Source organism: Rattus rattus, chromosome 9 (genome assembly GCF_011064425.1).
Source record: "Rattus rattus isolate New Zealand chromosome 9, Rrattus_CSIRO_v1, whole genome shotgun sequence".
Taxonomy (NCBI): Eukaryota; Metazoa; Chordata; class Mammalia; order Rodentia; family Muridae; genus Rattus; species Rattus rattus.
In genome coordinates this window covers 68,241,897-68,265,598 of record NC_046162.1, presented here as the reverse complement: position 1 = coordinate 68,265,598, position 23,702 = coordinate 68,241,897, and the positions used below count along the sequence as shown (strand labels likewise).

Sequence of the window (23,702 nt, the reverse complement as noted above, 5' to 3'; positions counted from 1 at the left end):
GCCCCAGGTCTGGGTGAAGGGATATCCCTGGATTGGAGATCTGCCACACAGATGCAAACACAGCCCGGTCATGTGGAATGACTCTTTCATTGGTGTTAGTTGGGGGAAGAGGTTAATAGTTACAGAGCCCAGGCTAGACCAACTGGGTCCTCCAGCAGGAGGTGGGTAGACGGTTCTTCTGTAGCCCGAAGGCCTTCCCCTACTGCATCCTCTCAGGCAGTTAATAGATAGAATAAATTCCATTTAAAATATATGCCTTTCTCTCTGCTTGAAAAATACTATGTACAGTTGTAAGAGTCTGGACACTGGGGATCTGTTACTCTCACTGCCTCTGATCCTGGCCAGCCCTGCCTCCCAGTGTGGGATGGCCAGACAGGAGCAGAAGATAAGGCCACCAGCAGGAAGGCATGCCCCTGCTGCATATGTACATCACCTATATACACCTGCATGGAGGGGACTGGCCAAGCACACAGCCTCACAGAGCCCTAGGGTAACTCAGTGGGTAGCCAGACAAATTCCCAGGCCACGGGGACTTTAGACACGGCAAGAGGTGCATCCCCAAATCCCTGTCGCCACCTCCTCCTAGAGGAGAATGCTCCCACGAGGGTCCCTGTTCAGGGGCCATAGCTGTGCAGTCAGCTGCGCATGGGAAGGCCTCGCTCCCACAGCTGAGGCCCCTCACTCAGTCAGGTTCTGACGAGTCCTCTCAGCCTCTCTGGGACTGCCAGCCACCGCTTGGAGCCATAGGAGGCCTCTGCCACGGAAGGATACCCCAGCCCAAACCAGCCTCTGCCTGTTCCTTGTGTGGCAAGGGCTTCCTCCATGCTGGGCCACAGGCAGTGAATGCTGACAGGAGGGAGAGTCACAGGCCAAGTTTTGCTCAGTCCAGCATGGCATCCAACTGGTCAGCCAGGGCATCAAACATGGTGCTGATGTCGTCCAGAATGTGCTTGGTGGATGGCCCTGTGGGGCTACATCAAGGGAAAGAAAACTTTGATGAGGTGGGCAAGTGGGTCTGCAGCCCACCGACAGGGGTTACTGTCCTTCCCTTACAGATGAGCTCAGAGCTCAGGGGCAAGGAGTTACCCAAATCAGTGTGCCCGTTGAGGGACAGTTGACAGTAATCTCTGTAGGCCGCTCTAAAACCTAGGTCCCACTGAGGCCTCTGTAGCCCAAGATGTCTCCCAGGCACAGCCTTCTCCCCCTCCCCACTGCACCCAGCTCACCCATCTTGTTCCTCAGAGCCAATGTTCTTCTCAGCTGCCCTCAGTGCGGCTTCCAAGGATGAGCTGGTCTGCTCCAGTCTCTGTTGGGCCCGACCTGGACACACAGGCCCGGTATTCTCAGGCCTTGGAGGGGGAACTGGGCGAGGGCCGAGCCGGGGAGCCAGCTTTGGGCCAGAAAATGCCAGCTGAGTGCAGGCCACAGACACAGGCTTGGGAGCTGTTCCTTCAGAGACAAAAGGTTACCATGTGACTTGGCTAGATGTGACCCTGCACACTGCACCTTTCCTCTGCAGGCCTCACTTCTTACCTGCTCCAGGCACTTTGAGGAGGGCAGCGGCGGGAGCTGGAGGCTCCGTCTCCACGTTCTGTCTACTGCCTGTTGAGGTTTCCAGACCTGGTCCAGCACTGGGCCCTGGGTACCCAGGGGGCTGAGTTACGGGGCTGAGAGGAGCTGGGCCTTCTTGAGATGGAAGGCTGCTGGGCTCAGACCGTGGAGGGTTAGAGGGAGCTGAGGGAGCTTCACACGGGGCCTGGGAGGACAGGGGAGTGGAGGGGCCAGGGGTATCACTGCCCACTACCCCAAAGGCCAACAGTGCAGTCCGTAGTGGCTCTCTCTCCTTGCATTTGGGCCTGCGTTTGACCGTGTCTGACTCTGTGAGGTTGAAGTCAAGGCCAGGGGGCACAGTTGTCTCACGGGGAGGGGGACCGGCTGGTTTCGGTCGCTGCTTGATAGTCAGGTTCCCTTCCTCTGCAAATGGCAGCCCTTCCCCTGAGCTGCCCCGAGAAGGCGGTGTCCCCTCAGGGACAGGTTCCTCTTCCTCGGTGTCCGACACAGGGCCAGTTGGCGCAGAAGGAGCAGGGGACTCTGAGGGGCCGGTTGGTTCACTCAGTGTTCTCCTCCGGGGACCTGCGGCCCCTTCCTTGGGCCCTGAGGTCCCCTCTAGTGAAGGTGGCTCAGTGGAGCCAGAGACGGAACTGAGGCGCTTGGGGGGCGGGGGCGGGGGACCTTTACGACGGGCACGGAGGGCAAAGGACTGGCTTCGGGGAGTCCCTCGAGTTGGGGTCAGGCTAGGACTAGTCCGGGCAAGGGTGCTGCGTCCCGGTCTCCGAGTCAGTGTGGCATAGCTGCCCAAAGCACTACCCACTGGCCCTTCAGCCTCCCCTTCAGCCTCCCCCTCAGCAGGGCCAGGGCGGCTCAGGCTGTGAGACCGGCGTTTCGGCCGGGGTGGGTCTGGAGGAGCGGCAGAAGAGCCAGCCAAGTAGGAGAAGGCCCGGGGAACACCAGGAGGTGGTGCTGGGGCTGGGCTAGAGGGTAGGCTCTGTGGACACATAAAGACATAAGGGGCAGGTCCTTGGCCAGGGAGTGGAGAGCAAGGCTTAAAGGGGCGCTCTGTACCCTCGGGAAGGTTCCTCTCCTGTGGGGCACTGGGCTCACCAGCACTGGGCTGGGAGCCAGGCTGTCCCTGTGAGTGACCAGATCCCCTGGAGCGTGCACCAATGCTCTCCTGGCTAGGAGAACGGGCAGGGGGAAGGGGTAGTGGTTCTGGGCCACCCCCCGCCATAGCTGCCTGTAGCTCTGGGCTCAGCTCACTGCCCTGAAAGGTGAGGAGGCGAGGGCCGGCCGTAGCTGGACCGTCCCCGTTCTCCATGCCTTCAATGGCCATCAGCTCTGGACCCTTGGTCATCCGGCGTCCGCCTTCACCTAGGGCTTCGCCATGCAGCAGGCCCCGCCGAAGTTCTGCTAGCCTCCTCACACCTAGCATAAGCTTCTTCTGATGCCCTGGAAGGGTAGATAGAATCAGGTTAGCGGGGGCTAGGACGGCTCGCCCCGTTGGCCCTGGAGAGACTCCTTTTCCCCTCCTCTCAGAGATGCTAGAGTCAGGGGCAACCAGGGGGCCTCAAAGGAGTTCTCACCTAGCTTGTTCACGCCGATCTCCTGCAGCTCCTCCCAGGTGAGATCGGCCACCAGCCCCATGGAGTCATAGCCGCTGCTCACCAGTTGCTTGTGGTACTGTGGCAGCCCCAGTGCACACAGCCACTCCAACAAGTCCACCTGGAAAAGTGCTGCCATCAAACCAGGTTTGCCCCAAGCCAGGAAGGAAGCATCCCGCCTCCAAAAGCCACACCCCTGGGTGAGAGTCAGAGGCCCCAACCCGGACACCTGCTCACCGGGATATAGTTGGGCAGCCATTCAGCAATGCTGAGCTGAGCAATCTCTGAGGCGATCTTCTTCCTGTGTCCGGGCTTGGTCACTCCAATGGCCGTCAGATCCTGTTACACACGGCATAGGCATCAGGGCCGTCCTCTGCCTTCTTGGCCTTCCCTTCACCTACTGCAGTACCCACCTCAGGTGTCATCCGGCTGATGGTTGGCACGTCATAGCCGGCCTGCAGGAAGTGGGCAGTGTAGCCCTCTAGCTGGAATTCACTTAACCAGTTATGGATGGCCTGTGCGTCCTGGGTCAGGGAGTGGGGTGGGATAGAGAAGTCAGCGGAGAAAGGGACTAGCCCATTGGCCTGTCCCTCCCTCCCCCAAGAGCCCTCCATGTTGTGCCTAGGCCTGATGAGTATTTCCCACGGCAATCTCACCTTCCCTTCGAGCAGCTGTTCTGGTCTCACATCCTGGGTGAAGATCTCCCCAGAGCGGTAACTGGCCAGAGGACGGTGGTGGCTCAGGTTGTCTTCAGGGAGGGAGAACAGAAGTGGTTGGAGGACAGATGGACGGGGCAAGTCCTCACCACCACCATCCCCACCTGTACCGCCCAAGCCGGTGCCATCCTGTTGACCCTTCTAACCTGCTGGGGACGGGGCATGCAGACCTGGCAGTACCTGGTCCTCATTGGCAGAGGGTAGTGGCTGGAGACAGAAAAGGAGCCTACTCAGTGCATGGGAAACTGGCAGTAGGCAAGCCCCAAGCAGGCCCAGGTACACTCCCTCCTACCTGAGCATTTTCAATCAGGAGACCAGTGCTATGACCATTGGTGCCTTCAGAGCTCTGCCCGCTGCCAGCGCTGCGGATGCTGCCCACGCTCCCCTCGCTGCCCACGCTATTCCTGTCACCTGCTGCAGGGGGCAGGGGCACAAAGGTCAGAGTTGGCACTGCTAGCAGCTGACGGGCAACTTGCCAGTGCCCGGTGCCCCACGGTGCCTTCTGGGAGGACGTACCTGGACTGTCTGGGCTGAGGCCCACCCGAGGGAGCTGGCCGTAGGTGAGAGACGGCAGGGGATCATCAGCCGACGGCTGTGATATCCGGGAGAAGCTTGGCCGCAGCAGGGTGGGTGCAGAGGGCAGACGGGTCACCGGTATGCCCACCCGCTTGCTGACCACCTCGACGATGCCCGGGGGGAAGTAGCCGACACGGTCTGTGCCCCTTTGGCTCTCGTGGATGTGGCCCTTCCAGCGGCCATCAGGATGCTGTTCAAGCACCTGTTGTGACAGCACAGACAGAAAGGACAGTGACTTCAAGAGAGTGGCAGTGGCTGTCTCTGTAGTATCAGCAGAACTGGCCCAGCCCTCCCACCTCACGGAGCACACTTCTATGAAAGTTTGGCCACCAATGCCAGCTCAGTCTCCTTGTACCACAGGACAGAGAATGCCCTAGCCGCTACTGTTCTCTAGGTCACATACCAAGCAACTCCGTTTAATTTCTCTAAACCTCCACTTTGTCATCCCTTTAAAAAATGCTAATAGGGGACTGGAGAGATGGGTCAGCGGTTAGAGCACTGACTGCTCTTCCAGAGGCCCTGAGTTCAAATCCCAGCCACCACATGGTGGCTCACAACCATCTGTAACGGGGATCTGACACCCTCTTCTGGTGTGTCTGAAGACAGCCTACAGTGTACTCACTCACACACGTGGGAAAAAAATGCTAATAGAACCTATGGACCCCAGAGTTGGAAATGATCACATGAAAGTCAGTGCAATTGTTTGTCTTCTGTCTTTTTTTTTTTTTTTTTTTTTTTTTTTTTTTTTTTTTTGGAGCTGGGGACCCAGGGGCCTTGCGCCCTTAGGCAAGCGCTCTACCACTGAGCCTAAATCCCCAACCCCAATTGTCTGTCTTCTAAGGGAACGTCTGTGTGGTCCCCTCACCGTGATGACATCTCCTGCCCGGATATTGAGGGCGGTGGGGTCATGAAGATTCCAGAAATCCTTAAGCTTCGAACCTTCAAGATCCCTGAAGCCTCTGAGAGAAGGGGGTGAGCAGATGTCAGTTATAGAGCCTGAACTCCTCGGTTAACACTCCCACCACGCTCTGGGACCTACTGTAAAGGCTTCTCTGCCAGCCCCTGGCTGGGACTTCTTCCCACTCACCCCGAAGTAGCTGCTTGATTTCCCGGCTGGCCTGGGAGGTGGTGAACTGATTCACTATGTCCAGTGCTGTCTGGTTATACGTGTTCCGGATATTCACGTCCACACCTCCCTGGGGTACACAGCGGCATGAGAGTGTATCCCAAGCATTACATTTCTCCTCCCAACTACCCAGGCAGATGATTCCAGGTCTCAGAGTTGCGAGGCATGAAGTCTCAGACATCAGGTCAAGAATGAGCTAAGAGGCGGACTTGGTGTCTAAGCCAGACGGGTCTGCACTCCAGCCATAAGCCCTTAGCACCGTTCAGAATAAGTGAGATCCACGGAACACCTGGCCTTCCACATCGCCCTCAGCATGGCACGGTAGGCCCTGCCCACACCCACCTCCAGCAGCAGCCGCACCACCTCAGTTTTGCCATAGAGCGCGGCCTCGTGGAGGGCAGTGCCCGTCTTGGTCTGGCGGTTGATTTCAATACCGGCTTTCAAGAGCTGCCTGTGGAGGGCGGGATTTGTGAGGCGTAGGGGTCGGGGAGAAGCAGAGGGGTGTGGGGACTGGGACACTGAAAGCAAGGAGGAACTGGAGAGTTCAGTGGACCGGAGACAACTCAGTGGTTAAGAGTGTGCCGCTCTCAGAGGGCCCTAGTTCAGCCCTCACAACCACCCACAACTCCAGCTCTATTGTCTCCACAGGTAACTGCACTCAGACACACATATCCCGCCCAACACATGTGTATGTACCATTCACACACACACACACACCCGACAGAACACATGTATCACTCACATGCACATGCCCTTATACACAGAACATATGTATCACTCATGCACATATCCCCCCCCAGAACACATGTACCACTCACATACACATACCCCCCAGAACACATGTATCACTCACGTGCACATACCCTTATAGACAGAACACATGTATCACTCACGTGCACACCCCTGATAGAACACACGTATCACTCACATGCACATACCCTTATAGACAGAACACATGTATCACTCATGTGCACATACTCCCCACAGAACACATGTACCAATCACAAGCACCCTCCAATACATGTATCACTCATGAGCAACCCCCATACATGTATCACTCATGAGCAACCCCCATACATGTATCACTCATGAGCAACCCTCATACTTGTATCACTCATGAGCCACCCCCATACATGTATCACTCATGAGCACCCCCATACATGTATCACTCATGAGCACTCCATACATATATCACTCATGAGCACGCCCCCACATGTATCACTCCATGAGCAAACCCCCATGTATCACCATGAGCACCCCCATACATGTATCACTCATGAGCAAACCCCCATACATATATCACTCATGAGCAAACCCCCATACATGTATCACTCATGAGCACCCCCCCATACATGTATCACTCCCATGCACATCCGCCCCGCCACAGAACACATGTATTATTGTTTAAAAAGCAGCAAGGAGGCACTGATTAGAATCTAATGTCCCACAGGACGAGCCTGAGGCAGTGGGTAGGCCCCTTGGGGTACCTGATGACTTCTCTGTGGCCATTCTTGGCAGCCAAGTGCAGGGGTGTGGTGTAGTTGGGGTCACATGGGTCCTTTGCCTCTCCCTCCAGCAATGCCACACATAAGTGGCTGTTCAAAAGCAGCTGGGCCACCTACAGTACGCAGCACCCAGTTAGAGCCTCCTCCAGAATCTAGCACCCGGCACCTAGCACCCAGCACCTAGTGGGGCTGTAGGCCTCACCTTGAGCCGTCCGAATTCACAGGCTAGGTCTAGGGGTGTCTTCTTCAACTTGTTGACTAGGCACGGGTTAGACTGGTGCTGGAGAAGCATCTCTGACTGGGAGGGAAAGCCACGTAAAGGAGCCTGCTGGCCAAACCCCGGCCCCTCGCACCCACGGCCCCTCAGGCAGGCTCTCTTACCACCTCATAATGCCCATACTGTGCAGCCAGGTGCAGAGGGATCTGACCGTCCAGAGAGGCAGCATTGACAGCCGCGGACGCCCTCAGCAGTAGCCTCACAGGCTCCAGCCGGCCCTGCCAGGCCGCATAGTGTAGGGGACGCATGCCTGACAGGAGGAAGAAGTTCTGAGAGGGGTCATGAAGAACTAAACAGCAAATGGAGCTGCCTCTGGCTGGAAGGGGAAAGCTCCATACGCAACATTAGCTTCGCCCCAAGTTGGGTCAGAAAAAGATCTTCCTACTGAGCCGGAAGTCAGGGTTCTCACCATGTCCACCCCAGGTGATCTGGCAGCCCCAGGACCCTGCTAAAAACTCTCTGAGTTCATGAGTAATGGGAACTCTGAATTACACAGTCTCGAGAAGGAAGCCATTCACCGTTTGAGAGAAGCCACCCAAACACCTCTGAGTATGTTCTGACTTACAGGAAGGATCTCTGATCACAAGGGCCTCAGTAGGGGCCCTACCTCCCCCACTTAATGCAATACACTGGGCCCTCACCATTGCTGTCCTTGATGTCCACAGTGGCTTGAGCCTCCAGCAGCAAGGCTATGAGCTCCAGGCTGCCCCCCAAGGCAGCATGGTGGAGGGCAGAGAATCTGGCATGGGGGACACAAAATAGGGGTATCAATGAGTAGCCTTCCACCCCCAAACTCATTCTGGGGGCCTGCAGTGATGAGTTACTCCCCCCCACACCCCCCCATGCCTGCCAGCCCTGCCGTGGGAGCGCACAGCGGCCGGGCCACAGTATGAAAGGACTCAGTGTCTGGGCTGAGAGGCTCATTTGTCTAGCATCCCCACCCAGCCTGCCCAGAGGAGGGGGCTGTGGGAGCCGAAGCCCGAGGGCTCCTACCCTCCAGGGAGAAATGGGGCCCAGGAAGAATCTGACCCAAGGGGGGGCCCCTTCTCTTGCTCAGGGCTAGCTCCAGGCAGGTGGGTGGGCAGGACCCCCTCCCCCTGGCCCTACACAGGCAGGACCCATAGTTCTAGGCAAACACTCTTGGAGGACCTAATAAGAGAGAGCAGACTGTGAAGCCCCGGGGCCTTTCCTCTTACCCCTCCCCAGGGCCACACTCTGTCCCCAGTAGCACGTACCCATCGGCATCCTGGTAGTTGATGTTGAGTCTCTTCGTGGAGCCGAGGAGCTCTGGGGAGTCAGAGTAGGGGACATCAGGGCACATGCCACCAACTGCCCTGCCCCATACCCTCACCTGGCACTCCCATCCCCACCTCCAAGGACCCAACCGACCTTTCGGTGTACAAAAAAGCACCTGCCCCATGGCCCTCGATGGGTCCTGTCCCTATGGCTCGAGGGCACTGAGCACATGAAGCCACTGCAGCAGCGGCCTGCCTCCCCCAGAGCCCCTGCCCGGCTTGTTTATAGAGCCAAAGGGGGCGGGAAGGGGTATCGGCCTGACATGCCTTCAATAGGACAGGCCCACGGGGTGCATGGTTGGCATTCCTGCCTGAATGGGAGAGAGTCATATTGTCCAATTGGGCCAGGGGGAGCAGGCATGCAAGGAAGGGTGGGGGCTTAAGTATTCAAGGCCGGAGAGAAGGTTGACAAAGCTAGGCTTCGAGCATCCCCCTGAGTTGGACCTGGTGGGCAAAGCCATATGGGCTATACGGACACGAGTCCCAGGACCGTGTGCCAGCCCTACCAATTTGTGCAGGTCCTTTAACCTAAAGAACTCCGTCTCCTCCTCGAAAATGGGCTGACCGTAGGATCTGCCCCCTAGGAGTTGCCAGGACAGGGTCTGTCCCTTGCGAGCATAGAATGATGACAATAACCCATGGGCACTCCTTACACGTTGGCCACTACACTGAGGCACCCTACCCGGACTGTCTCCCGGGATTTCTGTTAACCCACCTGCCCACTTGATACCCACAGGCTCTGACTGGGCTATTCAGGCTTCATTAGAGAGGCGGTGGGCACTGCCTCCCTGGGACAGGGTACATATGGGTGAGAGCCTGGTAGCAGCTCGACCATGTTGGGGAGGTCCTTGAGGTGTTGGGAATGGAGAAGCCTTGTTTCAGGCCGCCCCTGCCTCCAGCTGGAACCCACCCTGCCGGGAAGGAGGGGGGGCCTAGCTCACTCAGCCCAGGCTGGGCAGGGTGCCAAACATGCTGGTCCAGGCCTGCCCCCCAGGCCCTGCTGGGCCCCCAAATACCCCAGCAGCCTGGGAAAGGCACGGCCTCATTCCATCAGAGTGGAAAGCAAGGGATGGGGAGGGAGAGGGCTGGTACACACGGGGTGGAGCTGACGGACTCTACACCTAACAGGTAAATACAGAAAAGGTGGGGCAACTGAGGGAATGTGTGAGGGCTGCTGGGAGGAAACAGACCTCTCTGCCTCCCCCCTCATCCCCTCTGACAGTTCTTGTAACACAGAACCATTTGGGGATGGGAGGGGGATGAACTGGAGCTGCAGAAGCAGGAAGTGCACGGCTCAGAGGCTGTTCTGCCTCTCCTGGGCTGTGTGACCTTGGCCACCAAGGTGCCTCTCTAAGCCTCAGTGCAGACAACAAGGTCCCAAGAGAAGAGAACCATTGTCCTTCAGGGAGCCTTCCCTTCACTGCGCTGTCCACTTGAGAGAGTCTGGGATGGGGCAGCTGGGTGGCTGGATGTGTCCTCTCTAGGGAGGGGCTGACAATGTGACAGGAGGAGCACAGGAACAGGGGCAGGGCCAGATAGGTGGCTCTGTTCTTTCCAGAACAATAGCCGGAAAGGTGGTGGAGGAGAAGCCCAGAAACTAGGCTGGGGACCCTGGCGGGAGGGAGGGCGGAGGGTCCGGGTTCCTGGCAGTGGCTCCAGGCCCTTCCGCTGTGGCATAAACCTTCTTCCCCAGCTGGGCTCTGGGGCTGGAAGGATCACCCCTGCCTCAGGCCCAAGAAAAGGATGTGAGTTCAGCTGGTCACCTCAGCCCATCCATTTCCTCTGGCCAAGGAAGGAGACCTCAGAAAAGGGAGATAGATGGGGAGGGGCAGGAGGAAGGGGCAAGGCCTATGAGGTGGCCTGGCCTTGCCCTCCCAGGCACCGGCTCCTGAAGAGGACCGGGGAGGGGGAGTCTGTAGTCTGGATATCAGGAGGCCAAAGGAAAGAAGCATCAGCTAGAGGCTTCCAGTCAGCATAGCAAGGGGAAAAATGCCTCCCTTTCGATGGTACCTGGGCCCCCTTATTCCTCTCTGAGACCATCCACAGAGCCCCAGACTCTCTCATCGTTTTAATTTGGGGGACTCTATGCTTTTACAACGGCCTCTTGATGATTCTCATACAAACAGAAATCAGTGGAGGTTACCATGGGAGCTCAGAGGAAAGCGCAGGGTTTGTTTCTCATCTGACCCAAGGGCTGTGTGACCTTGGGCAAGTCACTAACCTCTGACTGTCACTTTCCTTATCTGCATAATGGATCTGACAGGAAGCAAGGGGTTACAATATTTCATAAACTCCAAGGTTTACAAAGGTCACCTGGGACCTCGTCTTTGTCACCAGCCTCTCTGGCTTCTCAGAGGACAAAGAAAGGAGGTACAGTGCAGGCATTTCATAAGAAGGCTCAGGCCTCTCACCCTGTGTCCACCTGTACGCTATACAGGTGAGTCTCCACCTTGGACTGAGGGAAGAAACTTGATCCCCTAGAGACTTTGCCACTGGACCTAGAAGTCCTTCTTTGGAGCCTACGCACCTAGCTGTAAAGTTCCCGCCATCAGCCAACCCCTCCTTCTACCCTCCAGTGGGCCTCACTCTCTGAGGCAGCCAGGGCTGTGAGGCCAGCGGCAGTGTGACCAAGGCCCCACCAGGCAGGTGGCCAAAAGCAACAGAGAGGTGAGGGGGAGGAGAGTGGCTTGCACTTAGACCTTCAGGCCCTTTCCTGGCGACCAACGATCGACCAACCGATTCAGTACCTTCCTTCTAGCTGGCTCACCCTCATTCACTTCCCTAGGACCCAAGGACCTAGGGGCACAGCTCCACCTCACGCCTGGGTCTCCGCCCTGCTGTGCAGGTGGGTGCACGCCATTAACGTCTTTCCTTTTGGCACCAGCACGCTAAGGTGTGGGTGGGGATGTCTCCGAGTAGCCTGAGGAGTCCGGTGTACAAGACCCAGGTGTGTCTCGGTATTAAAGCCCCAAAGTTCCAGAGACCCTCTCCTTGAGGAACATTTCCTTTATCCCGGAGGAGCCGGAAGGCTGGTTTTAGACCTGGAGAAGACAGCTTCACGGTCTGGAAGAACCTAGGGAGCTTGCCCTTGAGTCCAGAGGTCTATTTTCCTGGGGTGGGTGTGAGAAGTCCTGTTACCACAGAGTGTCCTAAGAGATGGGGCTGAGAAGCCATCCATGCATCCAGCAGCACTGACTGTCCTGTCAGGGATACAGTCCTCAGGGCTGTGGAAACCTCTAGAAAATTAACTTTGGCTACACCCTCCCAAGGAACACAAGCTTATGAGCTGGGGAGAAAGGAGCCTTAGAAACGGTGGAAGTGTGGAGATTGCCAGGGAAACGGACTGCGCCACCAGTGAGGGTAAAGCGACTTGTGCGGCAAACATGACATCTGGGGTTCTAAGCCCCAGAGAACTCCAAACCAACCGCCGCCACCACCAGAGAGCCAACCACCACTTCAAAAGAGGTTCTACAGACATCCTCACCAAGTGCAGACATAAATACAGGGAAGCTTCAAGTGTGTGGATGGGGTTGGGGGTGGCTACGTGCTCTCCCGACCCACAGCTAGAACATGTCCGCGAAACCACCTCCTTAACGGGCAACCTCAGGGGCTAGCACACTGGTTGGCTTTGCTCTCTGCTCTGGTCCAGAGCCTCGGACAGAGCCAGGCATACAATAAACAATAAAAGCAGAAGCTGACTGTGTTTCAATGCGGGTACTCTGTAGGCAAGGGCTCCATGGCTCAGAGCTGTTAAGTGACTTGCCTGGAGACACAGAGCAAGAAGGGACCCTTTTTCCTCCCTGGCTCTTATACAGAAGCACTTCTTGTCTACAACAGGACAGTCCTTCTTCCTCAAGTCTGCAAATCAAAGTGAGCCTCCGCTTTCACCTCCCCCCAGCCTCTCTCTGTAGCCGCAGTACTCAGAGAAGGGCCTCAGCTGGACGGCCACCCCACCAAGGACTCACTTGTTTTTGCAGCCTTCACTTTAGCCACCAGCTTCTGCACGCAGGTCACGTCTCCATTCTTGACAGCAAGGATAAGGTCCTGTTCACGGCCCATTCTGACTACCGGGCCAGGCTCTGGGCTTCAGAGTCCAGGAAGAAGCAAGGGACCGGCCCAGTCAAATGTCAGTTCGCCATGCCTCAATGATTTGGAGGACTCTTGGTCTTGGGGGAACAAGTCTGGTGTCTCAGGCAATGGGCTCCTCGTCAGGCAGAGATATAGTCCCTCAAGGTGCTCTGGGAGCTGCCACCACAGGCAGGAAAGCCAGTCCCTGGTGGGGTGGAGGCTCTGTGGAAATCTGGCCTGAGATCAGCTTGCAGCTTCCGACAGCCCTGAAATGGGCTGGGACTGGGACTGGGCCCGCCAATCTTCCTGGGTTAGCTCAGAAGGACAAGTGCCCACCCAGAGAGCAGTCAGCATTCCCTCTGGCACGAGGCAGCAGCCATGGATAAGTCCTGGGGGTCTGGAAAAGGTACACGTCCTCCGCTGAAAAGCTGGGTTACAGCCAGAAACCAGGTCAGAGAAGAACAAGATAAACCTCTAGGGAGCCCCAAACCACCCTAGATGTCCTAGGAGTCATGGAGGGTCTAAGCCACTCAGGGAGGGAAGGAAGTTACAGTACTTGAGAGAAATATATACACGCAAAGGGGAGAGGGACTGCATTCAAGGAGGGAGAGGCTGGGTTGCCTATGCCCCACGGCACTGGGCAGCACCTCAACCATGGGCAGGAGGGGCCCTGGCAGCAGGAGACACTGGGGTAGGCAGGGCCAGCAGCCCATTCTCCACAGCCTGAGGCTCTGACACCCACAGACAACAGGCGGGGCCAAGAGGTAGGGCCTGGGAGAGTGGTACAGGCAGATGGCAGGGGTCACTCCCTGTCCTAGGTGTCTGCAGCACACTCCTCACTACGAGGGACCTAGAGGGTGGGCTGGGTGCTTATGTCCCTCACTTTCTGGGGGAGAGCTACCTGTTGGATAGGATAGCTCTACAGCACCTGTTGCTAAACCTTCCTCTCTGTTTCTGTAGTGTGAGGAAGCAGCTGGGTAGAGATCCAGGACAGAGAGAGCTTGGATAGGCTAGCCAACTACCTCCCAAGCTTGAACCTGAAATCCCAACTTCCCGCACAAAACCTTAAGCCAGTTCCTCAGTGACGGTGATTTTGTTGCCAGAATCTTGTGGCATGAGACTCGTGCAGGCCTGGGGCCCAGGTGGGGAACCACTCATTCCTCATAAGTTCCAAGCCCCAGCCGGAGGGCACTCCCCCTCAAAGCCCGCGACCCGCACCGGGAGAGAGTGCTCCTGGCAGTGCCTGGGGTCGGCTGGCTCCCCCGCCCCTTGGAATGCCCCTCTAGCGCGGCGCAGCTCCCCGCAGCCAAGCCCAGCTACGGCCGACCCCGGGAACAAAGCGGCAAGAGGGACCCGTAGAGTCGAGAGAGTCCGAGGGATAGATAGAGGAGAACGAAAAGGGGGGCTCGAGGAAGGCGGAAGGAGCAGAGAGATGGAGGAGCCAGCCGATCAGACAAGAAAAGTTAGTTTGTGTCTGCTCTCAAGGGTTCTGAACCATGGCCCGGGTCCCGCAGCCTCACCTCTCCCGGCCGCCCCGCCGGGGGTCCGGCTGGCGGTGCTCAATTCCAGGCACTCTGGACTCTGGCTTCCACTGTCCCCCGCAACCCCTTTCTCCTCCTTTCCAGGGCCGGCTCGGCGCCTCCCGCAGGAAATCCCGCCCCTCCCCCCTCCCTCCCGCCGGATCGGGAGCTGGGGACCGTCCGGGCAGCACAGTTGGATTGTCAATCAGCGCCCTGGTTCACGCCCCATCTTCACTAGGCCCCGCCCCCGCCAGCCAGTCCAGATCGGAGCCACTGGCTGGATCAGCGCATGCGCGCAGGTGAAGCTGCTTAGGGGTGCAAAGTGGCGCGTGAGAGTGGAGGGGGCGGGATGTGGATGAGGCTTCGTGCTGCTGTGTCCTGTCTGGGGATCTGGAGAGCTGGGCTCTGGTCTAGACCGAAAGATGAGGTGTGAATGTATAGGAGAGAAAAATAGGATGTTTTGGAAGTTGAACCTGAGGACCCCCCCCCACTAGGGGCGGGGATCACTTCCTCTTCGCCCCATCCTTTCCCGGGTTGCCCGCAGCGACCTTCGTCCAAGCTCGGAGACTCATAGCTGCTGGCTGGAGCAACGGTGCCACCTAGTGGTGAGTGTCAGAGCGATCCACGATGTCACGGCGGGGACCCCAGCCTCGAAGAGGTGCTTTCGGAGGCTGGGGTGGCGATTCAGCACCAGTGTGAGTCGGACAGCGCCCCCGCCCCCGGCCTTTGAACCTGCTTCCGAGCCCCTCAGAAGGGAGATTTTTATTTTTATTTATTTTTATTTATTTATTTTTTTTGATCCACCATGAAGGAACGACGAAAGTCTCTGGACCACTCCTAACATTCCCACATGGCCTCCACTTTGCAAAGCTGGTATTTGAGGGCTCACTGGTCTCCTCTTTACGCATCTCTTCCCTGCAGGTGGTAGGACACAAAGCCATTCAGGGCTGCAGAGATGAGAGTAATTAACGTATCTGATAATTCATGCTATACTTCCAGACGCCAGGTAAAGTTTCACTAAAGAGGAGCCCCCCCCACCCCGAAGCGCTGGAAACAGAATAGGTGGGGTTTTGCACATCTAGAAACCTACACATTGAGCTATGTCCCGCGACCCGAGGTACACGTGTGCATATTGGTGTTAGGACACACAGGGACAGACAGGTAGGAAGGCGCGAGGCTCGTAGGTGGATTTACGGTCAGGAGTAGCGCGCGGATCGAGAGGCGGGCGCTAGGACCGCGCGGAGTGCCGGGGGTGGGCGGGGCTTTGCGGTGCGCGCGCAGCCGCAGACGGCGGCCAGATGGAGCCCGAATCCGAACCCGCGTCTGTGGAGGTTCCCGCGGGACGTGTGCTCAGGTGCTGCCCGGCCGGAGGGGATGGAGTGCGTGGGGTGCGTGGAACCTGGGACCAAGCGGGGTGGCCTTGGTGCTGACCACGTGTTCCCTGCTCTCCCCAGCGCCTCGGAGCTCCGCGCGGCGCGCTCGCGGTCCCAGAAGCTGCCTCAGCGGTCGCATGGCCCCAAGGACTTCCTCCCGGACGGCTCGGAGGCTCAGGCGGAGAGGCTGCGCCTGTGTCGCCAGGAGTTGTGGCAGCTGCTGGCGGAGGAGCGCGTGGAGCGCCTGTGAGAGGGGCTGGGCCGGGCCGGGCCGGGTGGGCGGAGGCCGGGTACTGCCGGTGCAGACCGAGACGCCCCTTACCCACTCATCGCCAGGGGCAGCTTGGTGGCCGCGGAGTGGAGACCAGAAGAGGGCTTTGTGGAGTTGACATCTCCTGCGGTGAGCGGCCCTGGCATCTCCGTGGCTGGGGGATCTCCCTTTCTCTGTCCCCTTAACTGCTTTGTGACACTTGGTCTGCTGCCGCACAGGGGAAATTCTGGCAGACCATGGGCTACTCAGAGGAGGGACGGCAGCGGCTTCACCCCGAAGAGGCCTTGTATCTGCTGGAGTGTGTGAGTGGGGTCCTGGAGGCGTGGGAAAGGGGTTCCGACTAAGGAGTGGGAAGGATGCAGTTTGGTGGACCAGGAAGAATTCAGAATTAGGTTTTCAGTGAGCGCACAGGCAGACTTTGAGAACTGAAAATACCGCCGGCAGCAGGGATTCTAATGCTCTCCTTGTTGGTCATGGTCATGCAGGGATGCTTAGGTGTATGGGGAGAGGGTCAAAGCCAAGAAGTTGACACTTTTTGGCTTGGGCACTGCAGGAAGGGTACACAGCTAAGCTCTTGGTCCACTTCCAGGGCTCGATTCAGCTCTTCTACCAAGACCTACCACTGTCTATCCAAGAGGCCTACCAGCTGCTACTGACCGAGGACACCTTGAGTTTCCTGCAATATCAGGTATCAGTGGCCTCCCAAAGTGCTTCCCATTTGCCGAGTCAGTGAATAGGGACAGGTACCTTTGAGGCTGTAAGTACAGAGCCCCGTGCTAGGGCTATAGGAGAGATAGCCTGTGCTCACACGGACTTATATTCTGATGGAGACTGTGAGGTTTTTGGATTTGTATTGATAAATTATTAAATGACACATGTGCCCAGAATAAGAGACAGAATTGAACTAGCGAAATATCCTTGGAAAACGGTGTTTGCTTTTTTATTTTATTTTATTTTATTTTTGTTCTTTTTTTTTGGAGCTGGGGACCGAACCCAGGGCCTTGCGCTTCCTAGGCAAGCGCTCTACCACTGAGCTAAATCCCCAACCCGCTTTTTTATTTTTAGTGCTTCTGGAAACACTCTTGCACTGAGCCGTAGCCCCTACCCTCTGTTTATATTCTGGGTTGGGGACTTTCAAAATTGCACAGGCTGGCCTTGAACTCACTCTGTATCCCAGGCTGTGATCATGAGTTTGTGATCCTCCTGCCTCATCTTCTCGAGGAGCTGGGATAACAAGCTTGAACCACCAGGCCTAGTGAGAGAAATATGTTTAAAATGGAATGTGGTCCAAGCAGTCCCAAGGTTTGGAACATAGGGCTATGCAGGTGGGAGTTTTTGGGGGTGGGGAGAGGAAATGGCTTTGTGTAGGCTTTTTTTTTTTTTTTTTTTTTTTGTGGGTTTTTCTTTTCCCACCCTTTATGCACCCCAGTTTCATCCCTTACCACTAGATAGGAGAGAAAAGAGAGAGGGGAGAGAGCAAGGTCTTTGAATGTAATTTCTCTCTCGTTTCTTCTTTGAGCATTTACTGACAAACTGCAGCCAACCCCCATGAACAATCAACAACCACCAACCCCACTTCTTGGGGCTCTAGCATTTATCTACGCTCCAAAAAGTTCTCAGAATCCCAAATACTGCACAATTTCAAAAACTATCGACAGCTCGCAGAACCACACCTCTCCAGGAAAATCATAGCTGCTGCAGACATCTGAAGCAGCCCTGTGTCCCCTATACCTGGGATTAAAATGAAAACATACCATAATATTCTGTGTTTTCTAAAGAAGCCAAAATCCCAGAATGTCACTACAACTCGTGTTTAGAGAAACTACTAACTTATTTTAATGAATGTCCATCTCTGAAGGCATGGTGATGTATTTTTATAAGTTGTAGTGCTTAAAGGGAGAGGGAGAAATACTACTTTTGAGTAGTTTGAGGCGAACCTAATATACATAGTTCCAGGATAACTAGGGTTGCAGAGCAAGAGCCTTTCAAACAAACAAACAGACAGAACATCCAAGATTTTCTTTTTTCTTCTCGTAAGGTCTTCAGCCACCTGAAGAGACTGGGCTACGTGGTCCGCCGGTTCCAGCTAAGGTAAATCCCTTCCCCTGATTCCATTCACTGTGGTCCTGGGACCTCTGACTTGAGTGCAGTTCCCTGGGGCTGAGCTAGAGGCATTCAATAGAGAGGCCTGTGAAGATGAATTCCATGACTGCATTTTTGCCCGGGTTGTTAAACTGGAACCCAGCTCAGCTAATGACCAGGTACCTTCAGTTCACTGTGAGCACCGAGGCAGAGAACTACAACAGCCATCGAGCGGCGAGTAGACGTACAGGTCGGCTTGGGAAGCACATGAGTGAGCGAGGGACTGGGTGAGGAGTTTACAGTTGAGGTGGTTTCAAATTTCTTGTGCTAGGCTAGATCTCTCCTCATTACCTCAGTGGTCCAGCTTTGCTGAATGCCACAGCCACCTTGAGACTTAGAGACTGGTGTAGCCCATGCTATCATAATGGCCCCAAAGCTCTAAAGCACTGTGACTTTCAGTCCCTGCAAGTGGGGTCTGTCCTAGGGAAGCAGGCATGGCTATGATTAGAAGTTTCCTCCTGAGAATATATCCATCACCCAGCAATGTCCTGAGCATCTGCTAGGCCCTGCCCTCATGGCTGAGGGAGGCCAAAGCTAAATCCAAGCCTCTGCCTACCTTTTATGGAACACCCACAAAATAGCATCACTCTGCCAAATTGATAGTTGGAAAGCTTCAAGGCGCAGCCTTGGAGACCTACCCGCACAAACTGGTTTCTCCCTTAAAGCAGGGCCATCACATAGAACTTGCTGTAGTAAAGAGATGTACCGTGCTGTCTGGTGGGTGAGGTTCCGGAACCTCACTTCATTAGGAAGTGAACATTTCACTTCGTAATTTTAATTGATGTAGACGCAGTGTGAATAGACGCTCGTGGCTGTACTGCACCCGAACCCTGCAGCGTTGGGAGCCATGAAAATTCACAGTGGTGGGGAGGGGGAGCTCAGTCCTGTCACTGCCAGCACAAAGTCCCTCAGATACCACGTGTTCATCTTTGTATTCCCAGTGCTGGGGAGGCAGAGACGGGCAGATCCCTGGGGCTCAGCAGCCAGCCAGCCCAGCCTAACGACTCAGCTGCAAGCCAACTAGAGACCCTGTCTCAAAACAAGATGGACAGGGCCCAGGGAGTGATACCCAAGACATGTGCACCGTCTCTGTCACGTACCCCTCCCCTGCCTCATAGCAGGAAAGAATGTTGTAGTGGTTGAGTGGTATGGGTCTGAGACCACGCTATATGACCGAGTTGGGGAGAAAAGATTTTTAAAACTGTGTGTGAATGCAATGTCAGCTTTTTGTGAGGGGGCGAGGGGGAGGGTTCAGAGAAACAGTAGTAGTGTGGGCAAGAAATAAAAAGTTACTGGAGGAGTGCACACATCTTTAATTGAAGCATTTGAGAGGCAGAGGCAGGGGGATTTCAGTGAGTTCAAGGCTATCCTGATTCCAGGACAGCCGGAACTACACAGTGAGACCCTGTCTCAAAAAGGTCAAAAAAACAAAAGAAAGGAAAGTGTTACCTGTGGAAATCCAAGTGATTTGTTTTTGTTTTCCTTCCTCTTCCTCTCCCTCTCTTTTTCTTCTTCCTCCTCCTCCTCCTCCTCCTCCTCTTCCTCCTCTTCTTCCCCCTCCTCTTTTTGGTTGTTTAAGACAGTTTCTCAGTGTAGTCTTAGCTGCCCTGGAACCCTCTCAAATTCGAGAGCCCCACCTGTCTCTGCCTCTCAAATGCTTCGGTTAAAGGTGTGTGCCACTGCCACCTGCCTCTAGGCATTTATTTTGGTCTTTGCTCTTTTGTATTTTCCAAGTTTTTCTTACCAGTGATTAATAATTTGTTTTCTGTGGTGCGGGGGCTGGAAGCCAGGGCCTTGCAGTTCCTAGGCAAAAGCTCCCCCTGTACCCCAGCCTTATTAGTTACACATTGTTCGCTCTTTAGGAGTATCTGGTCAGAGATAGTATTTGTGACAGGTAGGGACCTGAGCGACTAGGCCCTTGTGGCTGTCCCCAGGCACCCTTCCTTCTGGTATGGCTCTGCCTCTGACCTCTGCCTTGTCCTCTTGGCTGAGCCCTCCGCAGTCCTATCTGCGGCAGCAGCAGCCCGAGAGAATGGACCCGTTGCTTGCCTCCCGTTCTTACCCACAGCTCAGTCGTGTCACCTTACGAGCGGCAGCTCAACCTGGATGGCTATGCCCAGTGCCTGGAGGATGGGTCTGGCAAGAGGAAGAGGAGTTCTAGCTGTCGGTAATTCACCTGCCGTTGCCACCCCTAGGGAGTGTCATGACCACAGGATGTACATGGGCTTCAGAAGGGGCCTGAGGTGCTCTCACACAGGCTTGAGGAGACAGCAGAGGGTTTACCTCAGTTCCAGTGGAATGAGCGTGTCTTGGGGACATTAACGAGGGGTAAACATGCTGCTTTTCTCCCGTGTCTCTAAGGTCTGTTAATAAGAAGGCCAAGGCCCTGCAGAACTCCCTGCCGCCCGTCAGCTTGGCAGACTCCAGCCCACCTGCCTGTGACCAGAGTACCAGAGTAGCCCATACCCAGAGGAGAAACCTCGGGACTCAAGCCCCGAGCAGGGCTCGGAGCTCCCCATGCAGTTTCTGGGGTCCCCAGAGCCTTGCCCTGATCCGGGCAGGGAAGATGCGGGGTGTGGCCAGGAGAGTGACAAAATAGAGAATGGAGCCAAGGGGACCCCTAAGCCACGCTGGAACTTTGAGCGGATCTCATTCCCCAACATGGCCTCAGATAGTCGGCACACGCTCCTGCCTGCCCCAGCCCCAGAGCTGCTCCCGGCCAATGTCATTGGGCGAGGGACAGATGCTGAGTCCTGGTGCCAAAAGCTGAACCAGCGGAGGGAGAAGCTCTCCCGGCGAGACCGGGAGCAGCAAGCAGAGGTCCGGCAGTTCCGGGAGGATGTTAACGCAGATCCCGAGGTGCAGGGCTGCTCCACTTGGCAGGAGTACAAGGAGCTGCTGAGGAGACGACAGATGCAAAGGAGCCAGCCCCGACCTCCACACCTATGGGGCCAGTCCGTTACCCCCTTGCTGAACCCCGATACAGCCGATTCTCCAGGTATCCCTCACTACTGGGAGCAGAGAGAGACTTTTGAAAGTGGATGGTTAGACCGGGGCTGGCTAAGGCCTGAGGTGTGGGAGAAGGCTGTGCAGTGGAGAGGGACCTACAGTGGCTGTTCTGTAGGTGGTGGCAGCAGCCACGGGGGACAGTTTCCTGATGAGTCATCGCCCAGTGATGCTCGTGGGGGATGAACGTTGTGCCCGCATCCTTAAGACCATACCCAAGCTTGCTGGACGACTTTGCCAGCAGCCAGCTCTGGGTCTTCCCCTCTTCCACAGCCTGTTAGCCAAAACATGGAGACGCCACAGGGAGAAGTTCTAGCCAAATGATAGGAAAGCTCACTGTGTGCTCTCGGTTATAAACATGTGGAACTAAGTATGGGGCCTGAGCCGAGTGTAACAACAGACTCTGTAAAGGCGTCCCCGGGAGCGTGGTAGATTGTGGGTGAGTCTAGGGTTACCAAATGAGTTTGTACTGCCACTGTGCGGGGCATAACTTAAGCTCAGCGCATTCCGGTAGAGCCGGTGATCCTAACCTGGGTAGCAGATTTGTCCGTGTCACGGGCGTGTGTAGAAGGTTGACTCCCTTCCTCAACATCTTGTAGCCTCGGTCCTGCAACGTATCTCTGTACTGCAGACAACGCACCTTGCTGATGGAGGTTACCGGTGAGTCTCAGCCCTGCTCACTGTCTCCATGACACTGGCTGCCAGGTGGAGCAACAACTGGGATTTGATTCCTGGAGTTGGGTGTGAGTCAGAGGATCACCCCCGGGACACCTGCCTACATCCTTAGCTCCCAGTGACGGGAACGGGAAAGGGAAGAATGAGAGAGATGGTGGCTATACCCCTGGTGATGCCTCCTTGTAGAGTTATTAATAGGAAACGTTTCAGTGCTGGGGGGGGGTAGGGAGGCAGGTTGGGAGAGGAGAGTCCTTGTCTTAAAGTTTCTTACTTGGCTTACAGGCTGCTGGAGAAGTCTGGGGGCTTGGAGATCAGCTTCGATGTTTACCAGGCTGACGCTGTGGCTACGTTCCGGAAAAACAACCCTGGCAAACCCTACGTGCGAATGTGCATTAGTGGGTATGAAATGACTGAGTGGTGCCTCTGGCCGCTGCCAGCCCGTCCCTCTACCCCTGTCCCCGAGAAGAATCTGAGGTCCAGAGGGGTTAAGTGCCCCTATCTACGGCCATATGGCTGGTTGGTGCCATGGGAACCCAAGATTCCCATCCTTGGCTCTGTTACTGGCTTTTGGGGGGGTAGTCTTTTCCTCTTCCACCTTAGCCCTGGACTTACTCAGCAGAAAGGAATTGATTTGGAGGGATTTACTGGCTAAGAGTGGTGAGAACCCACACGCCCTATCCCTCCACTCTGGGGCTCTCCTGAAAGCATTCATCAGAGCCGCGGAGTCTGCAGAAAGCAGAGCCCAGAGGCCAGTATTCTTGTAGCCCCATCTCTCGTCTGACAGCCTTCCTGCCCTGGAAGGCCATGGGTGGGCTATGACTAGGTCTCAGTCTACTCTTCATTCTCACAGGTTTGATGAACCTGTCCCAGACCTCTGCAGCCTCAAGCGGTTGACCTACCAGAGTGGGGATGTTCCCCTGATCTTTGCTCTGGTGGATCACGGTGACATTTCCTTCTACAGCTTCAGAGACTTCACACTGCCCCAGGATCTGGGGCACTGAACACAGCTCTGGGAATGGCTTTCTCCGAGGGGCGGGGGGCCTGGACTGCTCTCAGGGACCGTGTCGGCTGTCTCTCGTACAGGACTCACCTGGACCTGGCCAGGCCATTGGGGTCTATGGTCCTAGGTGTCTTCTGTTTGTAGGGAAGAGCACGCCCTCTTGCCTGGTTATTGTGCTTTCAAGCCCACTGCCTGGAAGTGCTACCTGGCAGTGACCGCCCCTTGGAACTCAGGACTTGTTTTCAGAGGCCCAGGAGTTGGGGTAGAAGAGGGGACTCTGTGCCTTTATTCAAGGGGGCGCCTGCTTCGTGCCATAAAGCCAAAGCCATTAAAAAAAAAATATTTTCTGCTGTGGTTGAATGTGCTTACTGGACTACCCCTCCCCTCCATTCCTGATTCGTCCATTGTTGGGGAGGAGAACCCTGGCGGACCATGGGAGAACATGCCCAGGACTTTGAACACGGAGTTGATGGACTTCTGAAGAATACCAATGAGACAAGAGTCCAATCTGTTGGTCCTGCCCTGGGTGGTGTCAGGAGGGTGGCTGAGAGTCCTGAGTCGGTTGGATTGTACCCCAGCCACTCTGAGGGTCCATCCACAGTTAGGTTAGCCCCGCCTTCTTAGCTTGAACTAAAAACTATCCTGGCTACAGACTTCCCCTCCCACCCCCTTGGACCTCAGGCTCCAGCATCCCTTCTGAAGGCACAAGTCGGTGGTCTTTGAGTAGCGGTTAGGGAGTTCGTCATTATGTCTTCGTTCCCATACCACTCTACTCGTGGGTCTGAAACCTGCCTCTGCTGGTCATTATATTTATATGGAAAGCTCTCTTGAGAATCCCGCCTACCTATGCCCCTCACTAGACAGCCGCGGGAGGGGAGTGAAGTCCTGCCCCACGCTCTCTTGCTTGGCTATTGGCGTTTTTAAGTCCACTGCCTCCACGAAGTCGCGTCCATCCTGGAGAGCACTCAGGGACTATTTCCTCTTCCCAGGGGCG

At 55.9% G+C, this 23,702-nt stretch overlaps 2 protein-coding genes across 2 annotated transcripts; one reads left to right on the top strand and one right to left on the bottom strand.

Annotated features, from left to right (window-relative positions):
* Positions 1–68: 68 nt before the first annotated feature.
* Positions 69–14,378, bottom strand: Caskin2 (CASK interacting protein 2). Its single transcript, XM_032911826.1, is given in 21 exon segments — positions 69–971; positions 1,227–1,449; positions 1,534–3,006; positions 3,141–3,279; positions 3,396–3,497; positions 3,572–3,682; positions 3,815–3,906; positions 4,021–4,081; positions 4,167–4,288; positions 4,391–4,652; positions 5,316–5,383; positions 5,386–5,409; positions 5,538–5,646; positions 5,919–6,027; positions 7,064–7,194; positions 7,284–7,379; positions 7,463–7,608; positions 8,000–8,097; positions 8,594–8,645; positions 12,619–13,118; positions 14,242–14,378. Coding segments are annotated over 20 exon segments (3,603 nt in total). The 5' UTR covers positions 12,713–13,118; positions 14,242–14,378; the 3' UTR covers positions 69–880.
* Positions 14,379–15,445: 1,067 nt separating this feature from the next.
* Tsen54 (tRNA splicing endonuclease subunit 54) lies at positions 15,446–23,059 on the top strand. The gene is given in 12 exon segments (XM_032913357.1): positions 15,446–15,595; positions 15,696–15,860; positions 15,951–16,014; positions 16,104–16,187; positions 16,475–16,573; positions 17,924–17,976; positions 20,096–20,194; positions 20,389–20,476; positions 20,479–21,025; positions 21,633–21,693; positions 21,991–22,107; positions 22,559–23,059. Coding segments are annotated over 12 exon segments (1,584 nt in total). The 5' UTR covers positions 15,446–15,539; the 3' UTR covers positions 22,710–23,059.
* Positions 23,060–23,702: the final 643 nt, after the last annotated feature.